General features: G+C 38.5%; 1 protein-coding gene across 9 annotated transcripts in view; it reads left to right on the top strand.

The window, feature by feature from the left end:
* The window catches only part of LOC122020521 (protein ROS1A-like), a 62,100-nt gene that overhangs the window by 28,132 nt on the left and 13,977 nt on the right, over nt 1-19,991 (top strand). For 8 of the 9 annotated variants that reach the window (XR_006122244.1, XM_042578477.1, XM_042578481.1 and 5 more), the window contains 4 exons: nt 14,716-14,806; nt 14,944-16,408; nt 19,466-19,545; nt 19,856-19,940. Coding sequence is in view for 8 of the 9 variants with exons in the window: in XM_042578477.1 (XP_042434411.1) it covers nt 14,716-14,806; nt 14,944-16,408; nt 19,466-19,545; nt 19,856-19,940 (1,721 nt within the window). In the remaining variant the exon portion in view is untranslated. The remainder of the gene's footprint in view (nt 1-14,715; nt 14,807-14,943; nt 16,409-19,465; nt 19,546-19,855; nt 19,941-19,991) is intronic. The other variant, XM_042578479.1, reaches the window with a different exon arrangement.

The raw sequence follows: 19,991 nt of genomic DNA, 5'->3' as shown, positions 1-19,991 counted from the left end.
CGATTCAAAACCTCCCTAATCGATTGAGAGTCATTAAATCGATTGGGATCTGACAGTTGCGCAGGTTATAACTGTTGGCGAGCGTCTTCTTCATGAATTCCCCTCCAGCAACTACAGTGCTACCTCAGCGGCGATCTCAGCGAGCTTCTCCACACTTTCACAGCCAGTTCTTGAAGGCTCTTGGAAACAAGTGTAGTTACACTTCCAAGGTTCAAGAGGCAACAACAAGCAACAAGTAAGCAAGAAGAAAGAGTTTTCATTTGTATCTTTTGTATTTTCTTCTTGTGGGTGTTGTATATTGTTGTGTGAGGCTTCTCTGCCTCCAGCTGCGACCGAGGAGTGTTTTGATTAGTGGAGTGTGTGTCGCGTGTGGATCCTTGGATTAGTCACTTCTTCTTGAGGTGGATACCAAGTAAATCCCTTGTGTTAGCGTTGTAAGTTTGTTTCTTGTTCATTCCGCTGCACATCATCACCAAGAAGTAAGCAACGAGACGTGCGATGAGCTTTTCAACCCCCCCCCCTCTAGCACCAAAACGACCCTAACCCCAAAACAGATTATGATCGATGAAATTTGTACTTTACAGAGTAGTGGGACTTGGGACCTCGTTCCTTTACCACCTGGAAAGTCAGTTGTTGGTTGTCGATGGATGTATACGGTGAAGGTTGGTCCAGACGGTATGGTTGACAGACTTAAGGCTCGTATCGTCGCTAAAGGCTATACTCAGATCTTCAGATTGGATTATGGGGACACTTTTCTCCTGTTGCTAAGATGTCTTCTGTACACCTATTTTTGTTAATTGTTGTGATTTGCCATTGACCTCTTTATCAGTTGGACATCAAAAATGCATTCTTACAAGGTGATCTGCTCGAGGAAGTCTACATAGAGCAACCTCTATGTTTTGTTGCCCGGGGGAGTCTTCTGGTCTTGTATGTCGCCTGAAAATCTTTATATGGCCTCAAGCAATCACCCAGAGCATAGTTCGGTAGATTTAGTACTGTAATTCAACAGTTTGGCATGACTCGGAGCGAGATTGACCATTTTATCTTTTATTGCCACTCATCTTCTGGTTGCATCTACGTAGTACTTTTATGTTGATGATATTGTCATCACAGGTATTGATCATCTTGGGATTTCACAGATGAAACAACATCTTTTCAAACATTTCCAGACAAAGGATCTCGAAAAAATCAAATACTTCTTGGGGATAGAAGTAGCACCGTCTAAACAGGGGATCGCCATATCCCAAAGGAAGTATGCAATGGATATTTTGGAAGAAACAGGAATGTTAAATTCAAAGACAGTCGACAACCCTATGGATCCTAATGTCAAGCTCATGCCAAATCAGGGGGAGCCTCTTCCAGATCCTGAACGGTACAGGTAATTAGTAGGGAAACTAAGCTACCTTACTATTACTCGTCCGAATATCTCATTTACGGTAAGTGTAGTAAGTCAGTTTCTCAACTCTCCATGCAAAGAACATTAGAATATTGTGACTCGCATTATTCGATATATCCTAGGAGCACCAGGAAAGGGTCTTTTGTATGCAGACAAAGGACATACTCGAGTCGTAGGATACTCTGATGTAGATTGGGCAGGATCTCCCACTGATAGAAGGTCCACTTCTGGGTTTTGTATATTTGTCGAAGGTAACCTTGTTTCTTGGAAAAGCAAAAAGAAAAATGTTGTGCAAGATCTAATGTAGAGGCAGAGTATCGAGCTATGGTCATAACTAGTTAAGAGTTTATATGGCTAAAACGATTGCTTCAGGAACTCAGATTTGGGGAGGTTACATAAATGCCACTTATATGTGACAACCAGGTCGTCATGCATATTGCCTCAAACTCAGTTTTTCATGAGAGGACAAAACATATTGAAGTTGACTGTCACTTTGTTAGAGAGAAGGTTATATCGGGAGAAATATCTACTAGTTTTGTCAACTCATATGATCAACTAGTAGATATATTCACTAATTCACTGAGAGGCCCCGAATTGACTACATATATAACAAGCTTGGTGCATATGATCTATATTCTCCAGCTTGAAGGGGAGTATTGGAATATTGTAACATAACTAAGGGTATCATTATAATTATGCTGTAAATCCTCCTCTATATAAATCAATAACTCCGTGGTTTCTAATACATGGATTTCTCTTCTTAACAATTACAAAAATATTTACCCAATTGGAGGGTATTAACTTTAAAGAGACATTTTCTCTGGTAGTAAAATTTGTATCAATACAAGTTATTTTAGCCTTTGTGGTACATTATGACTTGGAATGACATCAGATGGATATAAAAATCGCTTTCCTTAATGGTGAGCTTGATGAGGAAATCTATATGATTTAACTAGAAGGTTTCATTGCTAAAGGTCAAGAGGAGAAAGTATGTAGATTTAAAAAGTCTATATATGGGCTAAAGCAAGCGTCAACACAATGGAACATAAGATTTAACGAAGTTGTTTTATCTTATGGGTTCGAGATGATTAATGAGGATCATTGTGTTTGCTTGAAAAGAGAAAAAAGAAAGTATATCATTTTATCATATATGTTGATGATGTGCTAATAGTTGAAAATGACATAGGGTATGTGAATGAAGTCAAGAAGTAGCTGTCATCATAATTTGATACAACAGATATGGGAGAAGTTGAGTACATTTTAGGGGTGAAGATGATTAGAGATCGATCTAAAAGAGTTTTGGGTATGTCTCAAGAGTCTTATATAAATAAGATGTTACATCATTTTAACATGTCTAATTGCAATGTAGAACATACACCTATTGTAACAGATATAGTTTTGAGCAAAAGCATGTGTCTCCGAACTCCTGAGAAAATAGTTGAGATGAATAAAAATCATATGCTAGTACTATTGGTAGTTTGATGTACACTATGTTGTGTAAAAATTGTTAGCTTAGTCAGTCGCTTCCATTAAAACTCAGGATCAAGACATTGGAAGACGGTAAAAAGGATCAGATATGAGTCTGAAAGATTATTCAAATGCAGATTGGACCGAGACTTGGATGATAGAAAATCCACATCAGGCTATACGTTCTTGCTGAATGGTGGTGACATTTCATGGAATATCAAGAAACAAGCTTGTGTTGCTTTGTCAACTATGGAAGCTGAATATGTGGCATGTTCAGCGGCTATACAAGAAACAGTCTGGATGAGAAGGTTCCTGAAGTATCTAAAGATTGCTGAAGACATTGGGAGTAACTATCTATTGTGATAGTCAAGCTACAATAGTTTTTCCCAAAGATCCTAAATATCACAGCAAAGTCAAGCATATAGCTATAAAATATAACTTTGTGAGGAATATTATGGCTAAAAGAAAGATAATTCTTTAATATGTCTCTACACGTGCTATGTTTATAGATCATTTTACTAAGCTAATGACTAGAGAATCATTTGAAGAACATGTAAAGTCTTTGAGACTTCGTAGAATGCAACAATATTGTAATAACAATAAGATATTATGATTTGAGTATGTGATTTGCCATAATTTATTCACTGTATATGTTATTTTTGTTACATTCATATAGGATCTTGGTAAGCATGTTGGCAGATTAAGATTAGTCCACTCACATGGACAATCATCTCTGTTTGTTAAGTACAAATAGAGGTAAGACCGTTACTTATATAGGACAGTTTGCACAGCTGTGAATAGAAATATATCCATAAGTTAAGGTCACTTTGATAATTGTGTCAAGATGAGATCATTTATGTGTTAATAACGATCGAAATAAATGAACTCGCCATTTACTAAACCTATTGAAGGCCGGATTGGAATTCATATGTTGAATTCAGGATTAGACATTAGGTATGTCTAGATCAACATATGCATGATGTTAAATTTGAGGAAAACATGTGCTTTTTTTAGTAAAAAGAATAACATCGTAGCATGTGATTCATATCACATGTGCTGTTACGACAATAAGGGTAATAGGAGAATGAATCCCTATTTCTCTACTATGTGGGACATTTGAGATTATAAGTTAATCTCAGTTTTGCCCTAAGTGACTATTTAGTTATTTACTTGAAGTTTTAATCAGTGACTGCTATTTTAGCATTTATCCTATGACTATGGATGATTCGGTCTATGGAGCATAACTAGAAAAGCGACTGATTAGAATGAATAGATTTTAGCTAAAAAGGAAGATTAAATAGATTTATATCTTTTGATGTTATTTACTAATCGATCCATTTCTGTCATGTATAGAAATGATTGTGAATATTGAGTATGGAATATGCTTTTGACATAATAGTCATTATGAGGGATTAGGGATGTTCATATTGATGTAAATGAAGATTTTTTAATCTGGGTAAATAGCAAGACATGAGTATCTCTAAGATAATGGTTGTATGCCACTAGGAGATTGAATGTTTTATGGATAACGGATAGTATCGCCAGGAGAGAGACTATGTGTCATTATGAGAGTGTCTCTAATTCATTTGGAAGAGCGGCTAAATAAAATGTAGCAACTTTGTTAGTATTGATCGCTCATAGAGCGGCTATGTAAGATGTAACAATCTTCGTAGCGACTATCGCTCAGTGTGCTTACTGTCGCACGAATTATTTTCTTTAAGTTTGAATTGGATGTTCTGATATGATTTTTGTGACTAAACTCTTATATACTCTATGTGACTTATTTAGTTTTTGTGACTAACTAGTGTTAGTAACTTACCTTGGACGAGTGGAAGATGTAGGAAATAGGAACGTGGGCATGCCCACATTCCCCACTTTCTTTGGGACAAAATGCCCCTTTTATCCCTTGGATAATTCTCATTAAAAAGGGTATGTCTAAGGGTGAATGAAGGGGATTAAGAACGTGAGATCCGTTTCTCATCACAAGAAGAACATCCAAGAGCAGAGGGATTTAGTTTGTTTAAATTGTGGAAAGCTTTTCGATTCTGTGATCGCTCTTTCGATAACGAGCGAGTAAGAAATTCATTCTTCATCTTCGAGAGACTGCTTCGCTTTAGGAGATCAATGTAAGTTTTTACATATTAAGAATTAATTGGTATTCTTATTTTTATGCTTTAGTTCCAACACAAATGTCTCTTGATATGGGTCATGATACTAAGAATTAGTACCAATTTTTCTCCAAAATGGAAATGATCCATCAGATTGAGCATGAAATTTTTTGAAGGAGATTGTAGGAAAGCATTTGAGGTGTAGGCATAAAAGGATATAGTCTCCTATGTCCTACACCTTATGTTTATGGTGTGTATTAACATGTATTTATAATTTTTATTACTTGTTGTAATTTTCCTCCTAACATTAATATAAATCTCTTTAATAGTTTCTGAGAAACTTTCAGCAGACTCAAATGATTGGAAAGAGATATGTTCAAAATCAGGTCAATAGTTTGGTGAACTTTATGCGCATAAACATTTGAATGACATCTACCAGTTGATCTATTTTTAGAAATATTGTAAGCAAATCCAATAATTGGCAAAACAAAGTCACAAATTCTTGATTTTTTTATCCACTAGACATTTAAGTATGTTTCATAAACTATGATCCACTACATCAGTTGAACTATTAGATGAATTTCAAATATATATAGTTAAGTTGGGTGGCAAGCTACTTTTATAAGCTTTTCCAGAAGTAATGGATTTGATATCCATATCTAACTCCACGAATGTGCATAACTCATACAAAAATCCTTGATTTTTTATCCACTAGACATTTAAGTATGCTTTATAAACTATGATTGACTTATCCACTAGACATTTTTTATCCACTTTTATGCATGCTCTGACGCATATTTACGTACTTATGCTCGATCTGTATATTTTTACACCTCTTGTTATGTTTTCAGCATAATTACTCTTCTTTGTCGGAGATTTGCTATTTGTATGTTTTTCTGCTTACAAGAGTTACTTTTGTGGTGAAAACGGCGTTTGCGGACGATCTGGAGAGCAAGCGAAGGCAAAAGACATTGGCCGTGTGAATCCATACTGTTGTGTCAAAGAAACAGAGGAGAAGATGACTACGGATGTATGAAGCCACACGACCGTGTGGCTTAACTAGAGAAGAAGTAGAGCACGACCGTGTGAGTCCACACGGTTGTGCATCCGTCTAGAGACAAAGAAGAACACGTCGTGCATCTGTCCAGAGACAAAGAAGAACACTGTCGTGTGGAGCCACACGACTATGTCACTTGACCCGTAGCCAAGAAGAAGTTGGCCATGTGGATTCCACACGACCCGTGCAAGGCCCATGCCCTGTACTATATAAGGGGATCTCTTCCCCTTTCTAAGGAGAGGAAGGTTCTCCCTTTGGGAGTATCTTGGTGACGATATACGCTTTCCATGCTCTCCGTTCGACGATCCGAGGCTGTTTCCATCATCATATTGATTCCATAAGTAAAGGATTGGATCCGAAGATTACTCGACGCAACCGGATAAGCATTCTTCACCCTTTCTCTTCGTGTTGGGTTTGGATGTTTTCAATCCCTATGTCTTTGGATCTTTTTCTTCAAGCCATGGAGTAGATCTATTATTTTGGGATTAAGAGAGTAATTGTAATGTGATTTGATGTAAGAACCCATGGATATGCCAATTTCCTATCTAGATGACATTATCATGCCTTGTATCTATTTGATCTTATATGTGTATACATTGTGATTGAGCTTAAGTTTCATGTTTGATTGAATGGTTGTGTTGAATTGTTGATCCCGAAGGGGAAATGCCCTAGATTGTATAATTGAGGGGCCCTAGTGATAGGGGTAACCCGTTTTCGGATGTCTAGGGCATCACCTTAAAAGGAGAAGCAATTCTAGTAAGTAGAGAAATTGGACATAATTGTTATTTCTATCTCTATGTTATTGAGTGTTAGTGTGTTCTTGTGATTTATGACCGAGGGACGCTTGTGAAAGGTGTATTCCATTACCAGACTTCATAAGAATCATTACCATTTAGTAGCATAGGATATGGATCAAGATAACATTCCATCTTGACCAGGGAAGAGCCAGTAATGAATTTAACTTCCTGCACTTGTGCATGTGAATTGAGGATAGGTAATTGGTGAACCATGATACATTGATAAACATCACAATGAAACCGAACCCCTAGAACATCTCCAAAACTAAGTTTCTCTCTCTCTCTCTTTCCTCTTCTCAATCTTGTTTCTCTTACTTAGCGACCCCGCGAGTCATCTGAATTGGTATGTGGCGGGTGTTGCCACAATGAGGTCGCAGGGTCGATCCTCGGGGCAGCTGGGGAATAAATCTCGTATCCCCGTATTACACCCTGTCCGTCACATGCTCGCTCGGATGCTGCGATTTACCTCCCTCGTGATGGCCTTGGGTCGGGTACGGCGGGGGCGCTGGGGGCGAGCGTTTCGCCTTTTGCCACAATTGTTTCTCTTACTTAGCACGTAACTTGCAATTGACAATTGTTTAGCTAATTTTACGTGAGAGATCACTAGTGCTTATAACTAGTCTCGGTGGATTCGACAATCTTTTATAATACTGACGATGTAACCGTGCACTTGCGGTAGTGTAATAGCTACATTAGTTTAACTATTAGATGAATTGTAAAGTATATTTAAGTTAGGTGGCAAACAACTTTTATAAGCTTTTCCAAAAGTAACTAATGAATTTGACATCCATATCTAACTCGACAAATGTGCATAACTCATGCAACCTAACAATTTTACTACATGGAATTACAATGCTATCATGGAAGACTCGTCTACAACCACCATAATAGAATCATGATTTCGATTATTTAGGGGCATTCTTAGATAAAATCCATCTTATGGTCTTTCCAATCTTTATGGAGAATGGATAGCTATGTTAACACATATATTCTATTTAATGGTTTAGTCATTTGGTATGAGTATTATTCAAATACAAAATTTGCAATATTTGCCTTAGGGATGCAAAATAATCTACTAAATACTAGGGTTACAGTGTTGTTTTTCCAAAGTTAGATGCACAGCCACCCGCATGTAATTCACATTAAAAAGTCTTTAAGTCACATACCCTAATATAGTCATCCTTAATAAGATAGTCGACCTAGTTATGATAGCTTCCTTCTTGTATTTCCTGAAAGATTGTCTCAAAGTCAAGACAAATAGGATACTCATCCTTGAGATACTTAAATCCTATCTGTTGGAGCAATCCCAATGGTCCGTAGGACCATGTGTTTTGGTATTTGGGCAAAGGGTTTAAGTTAGGTTCACCCTTGTATTTGATATGTGTACTTGAGTTGTGCAGGATTGCAGGATACACATGTGACTCAGGTTGACGACTTTGGGTCCGGTGAAGGATGGCATTGGGGACGAGCCGCGGGCTTGTATACATCCGAGGGACCGTGGACAAGGCATTGAGGACAAGGGCTGAGGGAAGCGACTTCGAGGTATACGTGAAGGATGACATTGGGGACGAGCCGCGGGCTTGTATGCATCCGAGGGACAAGAGCCAAAGAAGGAAGTAGGCTTGAAGGCAAGAGGTCAAGGCTGCAAAGGAAGCGTCAAATGAGTCGTAAGGGTGAGGGTCCAAGTGCTGTGAGAGAATGTACTCAGTACCAGTCGACTGTATGTTTTATCAGTCGACTGGTGTAGTCAACTGTGCAGTCAACTGGGAGCGAACAGAATGCTTTTGTTCGCTCAACCAGTGTGGAGCAGTTGACTGCTAGTTTTAGCAGTCGAGTGGTATCGATCCGTTGGGATGTAACGGTCGAATTTCCACAGAGGGCAGTCAACTGCATGTTTTGGCAGTCGACTGGTAGACAGGGTTTTCCAACCCGTGGCCTATATAACCAAGCCTTGGAAGCTTGGTTGAGGTTGACGAAATAGAGGTGGTTAATCTCTATTAGTAGTCTACCTGTGCCCTAGCGTCAAAGGAGTTCTTATGAGGGTTGTGGTGAGGTTTCTCCACCCACAAGGAGCTACGTGAGCTAGCCGGAGTTTGCCGGGGAGTAATCCACCGAAGGATCGGGATCGTCCACCTTACGGAGAGCCGTGGAGTAGGAGCCCTAATCTCCGAACCACGTTAAACGGACGTGTATTGATTTGCATTTCATTTCTTGTCTTAGTTTTAGTTTATCTTGTTTGTTTTGTTTGTATTTCCGCTGTGCAAGCTAACAATAGTGTAGGAAGCTATTGATTTGGGGTGCCGTCTATCCAACACCCTTTCAAGCCGGCCACCGATCCCTTACAAGTGGTATCAGAGCAAGGCCGCTCTCCGTCAGACTAACCGCCGAGGAAGACAAGAAGATGACCGACTTGATTGAACCTCCAAAGTTTGAAGGAGGAAGTCTTGGGGACATCACATTTTGGATGATGAAGATGGAAGTCTTCTTTGACACGGATTAGGACACCATGATGGTGATCAAGGACTCGTTCGAAGTCCAAAGAGATAAGAAGGGAAAAAGACTCTGACCACGACATTGGACGGAAGAGCAAACCTCACGATCGGAGGCAAACTCAAAGGTAATATCAATCTTAATAGATATATTGCCATCTAATGTGATGAGTGGTGTAGGTGAATATAGGAACACCCACGATTTGTGGAGCAAAGTGAAGATGGTTCTACGGGAAGAACCTAAACCTACACAAGAAGAAGAAGAACCCAAGGAGATGGGTTTAATTGCTCAAGTTGAGGAGGAGCAAATGGAAGTTGAGCCATGCTCAACATTCGAGGAAGAGAAGGATGAAGAAAGGCCATCCACAAGTGTGGATGAGGAAGATGAAGCATCATCAACATCCTCAAGGGTTGAAGAAGAATCCAAGACGGATGAAGAAGAGGTCTTGGAGGTTAACCTAGTGACCACCTCCACCGAAGTCAAGTCAAAGGACCACATCATTTGCTTCGGTTGTAATGAGAAGAGGCACTACAAGAGTAAATGTCCATTGGGTAAGAAAGAGGTATCTTCTAAACTCAATTCAATTCATTTTGAATCTAATTTGAGTTGTAGGAAGAAGAAGGAGAAGAAGCACATAGTGTGCTTCACGTGTGGTGAGCAGGGTCATTACCACACTAAATGCCCAAAGAAGAAAGAAATCAAGGAGTTGACGCATTTGAAGAAGGATGAGAAGAAGTGGAGGAAGAATGGAGGCTCATATCAAGGGGAAGCTCCAAAGGTAAAGGGTAAGGTAAACCCTAGTTTAAATTTGAAGTCAAATTTAAATTCCTCCATGCATGCTAGGAAAAATAATGATTATCATTATGTAAAAATGAAAAATTTTGGATTTAAGTATCATGATAGGAATAGGGTAAATGTCGATTGTAACCCTAGGAGACCTATGCATGATAGACCTAGACACGTTAAATTCTCATTACCTAAGGAGAAGAAGGTAATGGAGAACCTAGGCATTAATCCCAAGAAGGGGAGACACATGCCTAGGAAGGGTAGGTCTAGGAATGTCCAATGTGGACAAGTCAATTCTAGGGTTAGGAACCTAGAAAGGGAAAATCAAGCTTTGAAGGCAAAGCTTGATAAATTGGAGAAAACCCTAGAAAGATTAAATGTTGGATCTAAAGGTTTAGGTATGGTGTTGGGTAGTCAAAAACCCAATAATGATAGATCGGGTTTGGGATACCGATCTAGTGTCTCCAATGCTAAGGGAAAGTCTTATGCTAGGGTTGCATATGACTATAGCAAGGAGAAACCAATAAATGGCAAGAGAAAGCCATTTAAAGGTAAGGAGAAAATAACCAAGGACAAGGTGTCCAAGGTTAAGAAAGTTAGGTTTGTAGGCCAAGTGTCATCGGAGGTGCACCGATGTGGCCTAGCAATTGTGGATAAGTCACCTAGGGAGGTGGCTAAGGCTAAGAGCTCTAGGGGGAGCTCAAAGAGTCAATTTGGGACCCATGGCCAATGAATCTCAAGTGGATTTTACTTGGGAGTCTAGGTTGGGTTATGAATTGTGCCAAGTGGTTTGGAGACGGACTTGAGTCTCAACCAAGGGAATTGACACAATTGGATTGTGTTTCATGCTTAGAAATATGACATTGGGGTCATATAGCATGATAATTGGTTTTAGATGTATAGATGCCATATAAACCAATGCTAGGGATGCATTGTGGGTTAGTATGGGCAGATACATCAAGAGGATGCCAAAATTAGAACTTTAGGTCAAGGTTCAATTGAACCATTTAGCTAGTTTTGGATTTTGTGTCAATCTTGGGATTGATGATAGATACATTTTTGGATGTATTTTTCCCAAGTAGACATGGGTAAAACATACCTCTTCACAAAATTTGGGGATTTTTGGAGGTATGTGGAATTATTGGCGCATTTTTGAAATTGGGTTAGAAATGCTGAAAGGGCTGAAACAGCGTGCCAGTCGACTAGTACAGTTACCAGTCGACTGGTAACAGTGAAAATCGAGCACAGAATAGTTCTGTGTACTGTTTCGATAAGGCCAGTCAACTGGGGCAGTCGACTGATACCAATCTGAATTTGTTTTCAGCATTGGTTTGTGACCAAGTTAGCTCATATATGTGTATGAGATCCATGGGGGATGAATACACGAGTTTAAGGTCAATTTGGAAGACAAGTTTTCAACAATTGGGATATTATTGGAGAACTTTTTGGATGTTAGGCAAAGGAGAAGAAGTAAGGTTTAATTGGGAAAACCTAAAAGTGCCTTTGTGTAGGGGGAGCCTTGTGATAGGTTCTTAAAAAGCCCTGTGGGAAAATCCTAGCTTAATGGAGAGCATAGGTGTAGGGGGAGCCTTGGGATAGATTCCAATGCTTGTTGCATTCAATCGGCAGTGTAAGTCCAAGTGTGTAGCCTTGGCAACGTAAGTCCATTCGGCAGTGTAAGTCCAAGTGTGTAGCCTTGGCAACGTAAGTCCATTCGGCAATGTAAGTCCAAGTATGTAGCCTTGGCAACGTAAGTTCATTCGGCAGTGTAAGTCCAAGTGTATGGCCTTGGCAACGTAAGTCCATTTGTTTTAGCATGTTTATTTGCTATTATGTTTTCCCTAACTTAAATGTATTGTCAAATATCAAAAAGGGGGAGATTGATGGAGCAATCCCAATGGTCCGTGGGACCATGTATTTTGGTGTTTGGGCAAAGGGTTTAAGTTAGGTTCACCCTTGTATTTGATATGTGTACTTGAGTTGTGCAGGACTGCAGGATACATATGTGACTCAGGTTGACGGCTTTGGGTCCGGTGAAGGATGACATTGGGGACGAGTCGCGGGCTTATATGCATCCGAGGGACCGTGGACAAGGCAGCGAGGACAAGGGCCGAGGTGAGGACAAGGGCCGAGGCGAGGACAAGGGCCGAGGGAAGCGACTTCGAGGCATACACGAAGGATGGCATTGGGAACGAGCCGCGGGCTTGTATGCATCCGAGGGACGAGAGCCAAAGAAGGAAGTAGGCTTGAAGGCAAGAGGTCAAGGCTGCAAAGGAAGCATCAAATGAGTCGTAAGGGTGAGGGTCCGAGTGCTGTGAGAGAATGTACTCAGTACCAGTCGACTGCATGTTTTATCAGTCGACTGGTGTAGTCGGCTGTGTAGTCGACTGGGAGCGAACAGAATACTTCTGTTCGCTCAACCAGTGTGGAGCAGTCGACTACTAGTTTTAGCAGTCAAGTGGTATCGATCCATTGGGATGTAACGGTCAAATTTCCACAAAGGGCAGTCGACTAGTAGACGGAGTTTTCCAACCCGTGGCCTATATAACCAAGTCTTGGAAGCTTGGTTGAGGTTGATGAAATAGAGATGGTTAATCTCTATTAGTAGTCTACCTGTGCCCTAGCGTCAAAGGAGTTCTTGTGAGGGTTGTGATGAGGTTTCTCCACCCACAAGGAGCTACGTGAGCTAGCCAGAGTTTGCCGGGGAGTAATCCACTGAAGGATCGGAATCGTTCACCTTACGGACAGCCGTGGAGTAGGAGCCCTAATCTCCGAACCACATTAAACGGACATGTATTGGTTTGCATTTCATTTCTTGTCTTAGTTTTAGTTTAGCTTGTTTGTTTTGTTTGTATTTCCGCTGTGTAAGCTAACAATAGTGTAGGAAGCTATCGATTTGGGGGTGTCATCTATCCAACTCCCCTTCAAGCCGGTCACCGATCCCTTACACTATCAACCTTGTATTCATTTGGTGTAGAGTCAGTGAGTCACACAACCTTACTAAGTAGTGCCAATGCCTCATATCTTATATGATAATCAAAGAAATTCTATTAACCTAGCATATATGGTAGTTCCTTTTTGACAAGATAGAATTTTGATCCTAGTGAAAGTGTAGGTTGAACTCATTTGGCAATATGTAGTAGCATCAATGCCTCATAGTCCTACTGTAAAAGTCATTATATGTGGAGTGACAATGTCATGCTAAAAAAGCAATTTGGTGCCTTGCCTTAAGGTACCTATTATTACTATTCCAGATGCACTAAACACAACCTTGGATTGTTTAGAGGGGTCAACATGTCTAAGGACAAGGGTTTTAGGCATCCTTAATCTCCTAGGAGTCTAAGAAGTAGACTTTAGTTAAGCGGAATTCCCCTTTCTTAAAAAAAGATCGTGAAGATTATGTGGGTTTAGACAAAATGCAGTACCAACTTAGCCCAATAATTCCTTCTTTATTTTTATTTCTTTATTCTAGTAGTTCATCAAAATGGTTAACCTTTTGCCCATCATCTGGACTCCCAGTCTCCTTATGTTCAGGTTCAAAATGTAAAGACTGACATAGGTATTTTACATTTTGGTGTTATGCTAACGTTACCATGACAATAATAGCATTGCATGTTATTGCTGGTCACTTGAAGGTGGATGTAGTATTTCCTATTCTCGATGTTAATTAATATCTACTGTTTGGATGATAGAGGAAAGAGTTGGGTAACCTATTTCAAAATTTTCTAGGCGTGTTAATGAATCTATTAAGGGTCGTCTGAGATCTCAAGTCTATTATTATGCTATGGATTATGGGTTAATTGTGAAACTTTATAAGCTTAGTTGATAGAGCTACTGTTAACTTGGGCTTAAAACATTTTTGGTTGGTCCTCATAAGTTAATCTGGTAACTCTCTTAACTAAGTGGCTGTAGTAGATGGATCTACATTCTTCCTTAACTTCTTAACTTCACAATGTGTGTGAATGTTAAGCTTAATTTGGTATTTTCTTACACTTGAGGATGATTTCTCCAGATTTATCCTTTTGTTGTTTAGTTAATCCTTTTTATTGTGTTATATTTTTCTTCCATTAGTCTCATCCCATGCTAGTGAATCGTAGAGCCTTCCTCTAATTATTCTAAGTTTCCTAGGAAACTTTCTCTAGTAGTTCAGACAAATTTTGTTTTGCCAAATTGTACTTGTTGGTGCTCATTCATGTCACGCTAGTTAAAATAATCTTTCATGTTAACTAACCAATTGAGGAATGAGTTTGGATTCAACTCGGTATTAAAAGTGTGAACTTTTGACTTTTAACATTCGATCATGTTATGCTAACTATGAATGAATTGGCATTTGCTTCACTTTCCTTAAGCTGGTTATTTTATTCCAATAAGGCTGAATTACGTTAAAAGAATACATTTGGGGGAACTGTATATTCTACCTTAAAAATGATGAAAAAAATAATCTAATAAAAGAACACAATTAAATTTTGGCTTCTTGGCAGTTTTTTCCTTGTAAATAAATATATGAAACTAGAAGAGCTAAGAAAATTTCCTATCTAAAATTTAGCAGGTCACAAATCTGAACCATGCTTTCTACTTTAATAGAAATTCTCCTATTAATCTTGTGCTATTTAGGGGATAGACGCTTTTCACAGTGGAAAGGATCAGTGGTTGACTCAGTTGTTGGTGTTTTCCTTACACAAAATGTTGCAGATCATCTTTCAAGGTATGACAAGTACTTGGATATTTATGGTGGTTTTTTCTTGTTCATATATTTGGTAATATTAACATGAATAACATAAAGACAATATGAATAGATTTTCCACTAGCATTTGCATGCAAACAGTTTGTTAATCTTCGCAGCTCTGCCTTCATGGATCTTGCTGCAACATTTCCTTCAAAGTCTAAAGAAGATAATGAAGTAGATCAGGTGGAGAAGAGTCACCTAGATATGGAAATGCAAATGGAATGCATCAAATTCCCAGATTATTGTAAGAAATTTCAAGAACAGATGTTGAGCAAAGAGTTGCATGACCAAATCTCTCAAGGCCCTATATGTGTAAATGAAGGTTACGACAGCAAATCATTCTCTAGTGGAACTGAAGCTGACATTGCAGGCATCTCCGGGAATCAGATTGTCGTACACGAACCTAACAATAACTTAGGCATGACAGCAAGACCGACAGGAAGTACACATCTAGAAGAAGCCGATAACAGATTGTCATTTGATGACATTGCTTCATTGCCTAATTCTGTTGTTTCACCTCAAAACTTCTCAGGAAAACTAGTTCAGGTAAATAATGGGATCCAACTAAACTCATTGTCAATCTGCCAAGATGAAGATTTGATAACTGAAAGCATACTCAATTTGGGATACTCACCCTCATTCTTAGAGCTTTTACAGATGGCAGAGATGATGAAAGAAGGTAAATTTCAAGGTGGAAATGATTGGGAGGAGTATATAATCCCAGAAAGGAAAATCTCATGTTCAGAGCATGGCAATTTAGGCATTTCAACTGCTTGCAAACCATCTTCTTCCCATGAATTCTCAGCATCTGAATTGACGGATGTGATGAGTGTAAATTTAGAAAGTGATAGATGCAGCTTAGAAAAGGTGATCATTACAAATGGTGAGAAGCAAATTGATGCTGCAGTTAATTTTCCCCTTGTCACAGCAACTGAGAATACTGTCCACCCAAAGGTAATGCTAGTTCGTGACCATAGGCTTGAAGGTGACTCTTTTGCACAAATTGGCACACTTTCTTCACAGAAAGTAACTAGCTTAGAGTCTGAAGTTAGAATCTGCGAACAATTTTCCCATCATAACGACTTTCTGAAAAGGGAAAAGGAGGTCTCAACTAGTGAATCCATTTACTGGATGCATTCACATTTAAATGGCGACAATAAAGTTGAAATTCAGGCAGAAGAATATGATAATCTCCAGTCTGACAAAGCAGATAGAGCTAAGACTCAACTACACAATCAACAACAAGTTTCAAACCTTTCTAATGGACAAACAAATACATCGAAGGTGTTTCATGATGTCAAATTAAGCCTAAAAAATGAGTTATGCATTTTACAGATGGTTTCAGCTGAAACAGCAAGTGTACTGGAAGACAAATTGGTTAAAGTTGAAAAAGATAGCAAGGAGCCCTGTGACTGGGATATATTGAGGAGAGAGATAAATCCAAGTGACACAAGAAGAGAGAGAAAAGAAGAGACAATGGACTTATTGGACTGGGAAGCAGTAAGACGAGCAGATGTAAAGGAGATAGCTGAAGCCATCAGAGTTCGAGGAATGAACAACAAGCTAGCAAAGAGGATTCAAGTATGGTCGAAGCAGCTCAAAATTTTCAAGTTCTTGCCATGTTTTATCTTTAGTCTACCATTCTATAGTTGCAAACTGGTGCACAATTTTTTACTGTCATATCAATGTTAGATTAATTTGGTTGGCACCCAAGTGTCTCGACTCAGTTTTGGATCATAGATCTGCTTTGAGGATCGATGACAACTACCTGACTAAAATTTATTGGACGGAATAATGCCTCTTAGACCATTAGTTGATCCAAACGATCGAGAAAAGGTCAAACAAGGGATGAACTTGCAGGGAACTTCGAGGCATCATAATCTTGAGGTTCTTGCTTGTCACTAAGATGAGGGGATGGTCATTAGGGATCTCCTTGACATTGTGATCTATGAAGGTCCTTGTCATGAAGATGAGGGAGATGGAATTCGTTGGATAGTGGAGAGAGTTGGATTTTCTTTCTTTAAGAGGAGATAGCCATGCCACACAAGTTGGAACAACAATCGTCTCCCAAATGCAATGACTCTTTTGCAGAATAGTAGCACTTCAAATCTAAGGTACCATTGAACCATTTGTGCCTTCGAACTCTCTTAGGAGGAAAGATGATCAAGTGAGGAGAGGCAAGGAATTGCTTGGAAGCTTTGACGTTTTAATGAGCTAAGAGAGTGAGGATTTGGGTCTCTTAAATGGGATTGGAGGGGCATCGCCGACAGGTCCACTTATGGTGTCTATTGGAGTAGAAACAGCGATCAAAATTCACTGCACAACAATTCAAGTGGGACTAAAAGCATGTAATAACACATTTTTAGCACCAAGTTGTTAAAACATCCAATCCATATTGACAATGATTTTACTAATGAAACTAAAAGTCTCCTCATAGTATTCTTCATAATTTTTGTGAGAATTCTTGTTCAGCAAATCTTTCTTTATGCTTTCATCTGCCTTTTGTTTTAAATGTAACCAAATCTACACCCTTAGGCTTTGGCACAAGGTTCTAATTCTCATTTTCAACTACAGTCTTAATTTCCTCAGCCGCCTTCATTCTTTAACACCTTGTAGCCCTTAAAAAATGTAGGCTTATAATCATCTAAGGGCCAAAACAAACACCAGTGATAAATGAACAGTTATTAGCTTTATCATCTTCATTGTTTATATCGCTCGGTAAGAGTGGTAAGCCTCATCAAATATAACATCTTTAGAAATAAAATTTGTGTGTTTTTGAATCCATGCACTTTCATCTTTTTCTGTTTACATCCCAAGTAATAAAGATGAAGTACACTTTATGATATTTGAATCTAACCTTTTTTTATTGCCCTTATTGAAGTCTTGCTTTTGTTGGATCAAGTTAAGCTTAATAATTTAAGGGTCGTTTTTATGCCTAGATCATCCTAAGATGGTATATTTACCATAGAATCCTTATGCATTCTAGAGTTATGGTCCATTTCCTAAGGTTCTTATTTCATTCCGGGGGTATGTGTATGGCATGCTCATGGTGCTTTAAAGTTGCATCTGCATGTTTAAGGATCTTGTAGCCATATAATTACACGTAGTAACTATTAGTGTGATCATATCTTATGTAGTGGTGTTTGACTAAAACATTTTGATGTGTTGAACAAAGTGTTTAAGTTAGATTTGCTTGGGTGTTCCTAATGTGTATTAAGTTGTGCAGGAACTTAATAGGATATAGACGGAGCTCGCAAAGCTTGTGATTTGATGTGGTTAAGCCAAGTTAGAGTAACTCGATGACTCAAAGGTCCACTGGAAATTAGACAAGGATGGTATGAGATATTCGAGAGACCACATAACAAGCAACATCGATGTGACAACTCAATCGAAAGAGGTGAACTACGCATGTAAAAGAGTGAAGGGGGACACAAAAAATGAGCTGAGAACTTAGTGCATATGAAGGACTTATGATTTGACAAAAAATAACCTTATGGGCGAAGTGAAGCTACAAAGGTAAATTCTTAAATGTGTAATGAGATCCGGATGACCTGTACTTTAGGATTTAGGTAGATTCTTACTTAGGCATAAAACTCAACCATGGAAAGTGATTTAGAGATGTAGTTGATGATCTAGTCAATTGGAAGTTGATCTTAATCGACTGGTGTGCTGAGTCGACTCAAGCTAGACTGCTCACCAATAGAATCTTATCCAGTACACAGTTGATTGTCACACTATTGTCATTGGCTTAAACATGGCTACACTTATAGGTATCTACAATCATGGATGAACAATAGACTAGAAGTTGTAGTTGTGAATTTTTAGAAAAGAATGAATGACACAAATCCATTCACAACGGTTGGGATTGAGTCGACTGGGCATTCAGCTGGATTCCCAATTAAATTTGGAGATCAGACCATTTGAAGAGGATTTTATCTAGTGGATTTGACTGATGAGGTTTGAGTTGGTGGATTCCTAAACTAAAATTGTTTTCAGTCGACTAGTTTACCAATGAGTTGATTGGAGGCTTCAAATTATAGATAATTATTCTATGATCTGCATATCAGTCGACATTAACAAAACACTCGGGTGAAGCTTATCTAAGCATGGATTTAGAGGCCAATAAACAGGGGAAGTGGAGCTTAAAAGAGAAAGCACAACCATAATTCTCAATCATTCCAATGCTCCAAAAAAATCTTATTTTATTTTATTAGTCTTTAATGCTTAGAACTTAAGGATTACACCTTTAAGTCTTTAATCCTTTTTATTCACAGCAATCGGTTTTTCTGATTAATCTTTTGTACGTACAAGGTTTCTCCACCTCTGATAAGGAGAAAAATAGTGAGCTTTTCGAGGGATAACTTACTTTAAGAGCTCATAGGTCAATAGAGTAGGAACTGAGGTTTTCAAACTATGGTTATGGGGTTTTTTACCTTAATCTCAATGAATTTGATGTGGAATCTAAATAAAGGTATTATAAAGGTCTGAAACTGAATGTATAGGGATATTTGTTACTATTCATTGATCTGTTAGTTGCATTCTGATGTATTTAGGACCATATACTAATTCTTTGATAGATCTTGATTGGGCACGTTTTAAAAATATTTGTCACCTATTGTTTAATTTCTTTTTATGCAGGATTTTCTCAATAGACTAGTGAATGATCATGGAAGCATTGACCTTGAATGGTTAAGGGATGTTGAACCAGATAAAGCAAAGTAAGATACAATTTACAACTACATTTGTTGTTGTACACCTTACTACTTATGTAAGAGAGGAACATGAGCACTTATATAAATTTTGAACGTGTAAAATTTTAAATGACAATGTGGAGTCCATAGAGCAGGATAAACACAAATGAAATTGCTTAAAATGAGAATCTAATAGCAATCTTCCGTTTCTTTTAACAATTCTTGTAATTTAACTCCATTATTATGTTTTGGAAAAGTACTATTCCCAGTAGTTAAGAAAAAGCATGAGCCATTTGACGGGTTATAGTTCCTTTACTTGTATCATTTTTATATTCAGGGATTATCTCTTAAGCATACATGGATTGGGACTTAAAAGTGTTGAATGTGTACGCCTTTTAACACTCCAACATCTAGCCTTTCCTGTAAGTTGTGATTCTTAATTTACTGCTTCAAAGAAATCTTATTGATCTATG

Source organism: Zingiber officinale, chromosome 9A, assembly GCF_018446385.1.
Source record: "Zingiber officinale cultivar Zhangliang chromosome 9A, Zo_v1.1, whole genome shotgun sequence".
NCBI lineage: Eukaryota > Viridiplantae > Streptophyta > Magnoliopsida > Zingiberales > Zingiberaceae > Zingiber > Zingiber officinale.
The sequence above is the reverse complement of the archived record's forward strand: the minus strand, read 5'-3'. Positions and strand labels throughout refer to the sequence as shown.